This window comes from Pseudomyrmex gracilis, unplaced genomic scaffold (genome assembly GCF_002006095.1).
Source record: "Pseudomyrmex gracilis isolate BER0280 unplaced genomic scaffold, ASM200609v1 scaffold_1885, whole genome shotgun sequence".
Taxonomy (NCBI): Eukaryota; Metazoa; Arthropoda; class Insecta; order Hymenoptera; family Formicidae; genus Pseudomyrmex; species Pseudomyrmex gracilis.
The window spans coordinates 3,400-7,578 of record NW_018022469.1 but is presented as its reverse complement, the minus strand read 5'-3'; the positions used below and the strand labels follow the sequence as shown (position 1 = coordinate 7,578).

The 4,179-nt window shown below is 29.5% G+C and overlaps 1 protein-coding gene across 1 annotated transcript; it reads right to left on the bottom strand.

Moving 5' to 3' along the window:
* Nucleotides 1-67: 67 nt before the first annotated feature.
* On the bottom strand, nt 68-3,725 carry LOC109862507 (putative fatty acyl-CoA reductase CG5065). The gene is made up of 9 exons (XM_020442581.1): nt 3,494-3,725; nt 2,945-3,148; nt 2,500-2,697; nt 2,074-2,270; nt 1,836-1,945; nt 1,544-1,742; nt 1,218-1,457; nt 503-760; nt 68-243 (listed from the first exon to the last, which is right to left on the bottom strand). Exons 2-9 carry the CDS (start codon nt 3,143-3,145, stop codon nt 135-137), a joined length of 1,512 nt encoding a protein of 503 aa, XP_020298170.1. The 5' UTR covers nt 3,146-3,148; nt 3,494-3,725; the 3' UTR covers nt 68-134.
* Between the last annotated feature and the right edge of the window lie 454 nt (nt 3,726-4,179).

Genomic DNA, 4,179 nt, shown 5'->3' with positions numbered 1-4,179 from the left:
ATTTTTGCTGTGTTGTTTTCTTTACGTATCGTGCCTACATAATTCACTCACTATGATGACACAGCTGAGTGGAATCTGCTGCAAAGTGCTGATTAAACCTGCGTGCATACTGCTGGCATACTGCTATCATTTGGCTATCGGGGATACTTCACCAAGATTTTCACTATTTCGCAAGTGTTGTAAATACAATAAAATATTCCAAAGTAAAATAAATACACCGTCGTGATATGGATAACATACATTCTGAAACAAACGTATGAAATATGAAACTATAATCGAAACAAATGTCTAGACTGTTGCACATTTAAAGACAAAGCACGTAGTATGAACAAAAAACATAATGTGAACAGCGTTAACTTTTTCTTTTTTTGTCATACGATTATTCATTTAAAACCAGAGAATGTTTAGTTTTTTCTTAAGAAGACGTGACTGAAACGACAAATTTTATAGTTCTCGACGAATGGAATTTAAAAAAAGTAAGTGTAATACAAAAAGTACTCACACTTTTTGATGACGACGGGCTTTTGGCAAAGTAGATAGATCTTCTTTCATACAGTATTGCCGTATTCCAAGAATTATATCCTTGCAGTATTTGTCTTCATCATGATGATGAATTGCACTGGGAAATATTTTCTGATCTGCTGGTGATAGTTTGTTGGCCATAGCAATCCTTTTATCGTTACAAAATTTCCAATTCCTCGTGGTAAAGTATTGCAATACTTCCAGACCGACTGAAATTCGCTTTTGAATTCTGACCATACTATTCGCGAGAAAATACAAAAAGAAATCAAACATAAAAATATCATAAGCTTAACACATATCATATTTTACAAGAGGATTTCAATAATTTTGCTAATGATAGTTTACAGTACAATTTTAATAATTTTCAGCGCTTAGAACAGATTCTTTCTACAAATTATTAAAAATTTTTTTCTTCGAGTTAGCACTCAACTGGTAAAAAAAGACAAAAGATATATGTTTCTCATTCTCTTAGAATAGAAATAGACTACACACTACGAGTTGCGCAGTTTCTCAAAAACATGATACTCAAGAAATTTATCAATAATGAGAAGAATTATTGGCTCGTTCATAAATAAGAAATCAAAATTGTAATACTCAATATTAGTAGAGTTACTATATGTTACTGTATGTAAGTTTATGTAATAGATATACAAACATTTTAATGAAATATATAAAAAGATACTTCAAAAACTTACAATCTCTTCTGTCGAAATATCAACATGAGAAAATCGATTAAATACGCAGGAATGATGTGAAAGAAAAAAACAAATAAGTTGTGCACATATTTGTTGGTACGTATATCACCATCCGGATACCAAGCCTGTCCTTCGAAAGGATAATCATAAAAGATGTTCCTGCCTTTCTCTAACATTTCACCCCATGTAATGGGCCTTACATTTCCGTGTGTTATGTTGTACACAGGTATACTTTTTGATCTGTTCACAGCAATAATTATAATTTATTTGTTGTTTAGATGCAATAAAAAAAAAAGCATTTAATGAAACAAAATAGAAGTATGTACTTTATTTTGCTGGTACCAATCATATATGATAAGACAATTAAATCATTAATTGCAATGTCGACTGGAATAATTTCGGCACAGTAAGTTGGTATGCAATGTATCGATCTAATAACACCTTTGCCTGCGCCGACAATTATGCCTCCAATTCCATTTAAAGTGTCAACCCATCCTGGGACTGGCTCCAATAAAATAGGAAATACTACGCAACACAACCATTTTTTAATTTGATTGCTCATCAGGTTTTTGCAAAATATTAGTTCTTATAGCCAATATTAAACATTGCGATAATTACCGATGGAAGGTCTAGCAATAATACACGGAAGATTAGGGTATTCATTGGTCACCAATGTTTCCGTAAGATGTTTTGAATACGTGTAACAATTTGGATGCGAACCTAATAATCTGTAAATATAAATGTATATAAAAAATAGATATTTTTTTTAATATATAATAATAAAATATTAATATATACAATAAGAAATTATTATAATTTATACATATCATTCTTAATGTTATACAAATTTAATTACTTAGGTGTAATAAGATCGATAGCTTCTTCGTCCAGCCATTCAACGAGTCTCATGATATCATGAGGATCATGAGGAGAATCGTAAATATGTTCGCCAAGTTCGTCTTGATCGACATGACAATAAGCCGTACTTAAATGTACGAAAACTTGCAAGTGTTTCATTTGTTTTGCCAACTTTAGTACTCTGTGTGTACCCATCTTTTAAAATTAAATTAAACATGTCGTATATACTCAGATTGTTACAAAAAATATGAAAACTGTGCAGTTTAAAGTTGTATATTAATTATATCACTTTTTTATTTGTATATTAAGTTTTTGGACACACACTTTAAATTATTTTAGTTTTTGTTATAGAAATATTAAAACTACAGAAAATATATAATAGCCAAAACTTAGAAGTAATAATACTATAATTATAATACTCTACCGTGTTCATTTTGATAGAGTCTTTCATTTTCGCCTCCAATCTAAGACTCGCGGCTAAATGAAATACTACGTTTACTTCCTGTATCAAACACTCGCGCTGTACGGTAGTAAGACCTAAATTATCTGATAATATATCGCCATTTAGTGGTATTACTTTCTTAAAAATTTGTGCTTTCTGTTCCTGTAGTCTTTGAAATAACTGTAAATATATCAGTTAAATAAAAAACCGTGCATTTAATAAGTATATATATATATATATAATTTTGACGTTCTTAAAAAATGTGTGTATTAAAAAACAGGATTAATTTAAAAATAGCAAAAAGGCCGTTTTTGAATATTTGATACGTATAATTGCAAGACATTTATACCTTTTTGGTTTTAATTTATTGTTTCGCAATATTTGTAGTTTAAATATATCTACTTCATACATAAAAACAATTTCTTACTGGCGTGTTGAACATATCCTTAAATCGATTTTCCCAACTGCGGCCTTTCTTGTCTCGCATGAGGATATAGATTTTACTGAGATCAGAGCAGCTGTACAGTAATTTTTCCATGAGAACTTTGCCCATAAAACCGGAAGCGCCGGTAATAAAAATGACTTTATCCTTGTAGAAGGACTGAACTTCAGATCTCGGTTCGTCCATAATCTTGAATTGTTACAAAAGTTTTTTGTGTATGTTATGTATATATTGTAATTTGTTTTTTCGACGATTTAGAGACTATTATATATTGACTAAAACCAGAGATTAGAACTAAACGCTATTTCGCGTAAAAAAAAGTAACCAAAAATTAAAAAAATAACTAAAACACTATATTTCTGCATTTTTTTTCCAAATGCTAACAAAGTTTAAAAACATTGTAGTTTTTGACCAATTTAATGTTTTAATTTTGTGTTTTTAAATTTTATTTTTTTTCTTATAAATTATGTTTGTAAAATATATAATGTCATGAAAATTATAAAACGGTATATTTAAAAAATATTGTTTACTTACAATTTTTCTATTAGAAATCACTTATTTCTGCAAATAACTTAAATAAAATAACAAACAATAAGATTACCAGAAGAATTGTGTTGTAATTGTATTCATACGTTTATTGTCGAGTCCGGCAGATACTAGCAAACTGAGTGAAGTGTCTCTTCTACTGGTGTATTTATATGGTTTGTTTATACGTCGCATGTACTTGTTCAATAATTACATGGTCATTCGTGGAAGAAATTATAAATTTGAATTTAGAATCTTGATTTAGTTTTTTATTGTACATTTACATCGTACGATATACGTAAGAAAACCATTTACATAATAGGTATAATCTCATGCATATATAATCATATCAAAACATGATGACTTTGCAATTATAACAATGTATTATTCTTGCACTTTCAAAATATTGTTTGATATATTATAAAATAAAATTGGATACATGGTATTAAAAACAACTTGAAACTTTATTGAAATGAGTAAGTAAATTAGGTGTGGAGTTTTATGCGTTACAACCTCGAGCTTTTTATAGAGTAGAAAGAATTTTCTCATGATTGAGCAGCATTGATATCATCGTAGATGGAAGAATTACGCATACAAGCACAGATCCGTCTGTGTTGCGACGTCACGCTCGGCTGTGACGCTAGTATGTAATTATAAGTACAAAAACATTATTTCTATTTTTTCTTTCTACCAAG

Coding starts and splice junctions, on each gene's coding strand:
- LOC109862507 (XM_020442581.1), bottom strand. CDS start 3,145: ATGGACGAACCGAGATCTGAAGTTCAGTCCTTCTACAAGGATAAAGTC. Junction 1,743..1,835: donor TATTGCTAGACCTTCCATCG/GTAATTATCGCA, acceptor TGTGTTGCGTAG/TATTTCCTATTTTATTGGAG. Junction 1,458..1,543: donor ATTGGTACCAGCAAAATAAA/GTACATACTTCT, acceptor TGCTGTGAACAG/ATCAAAAAGTATACCTGTGT.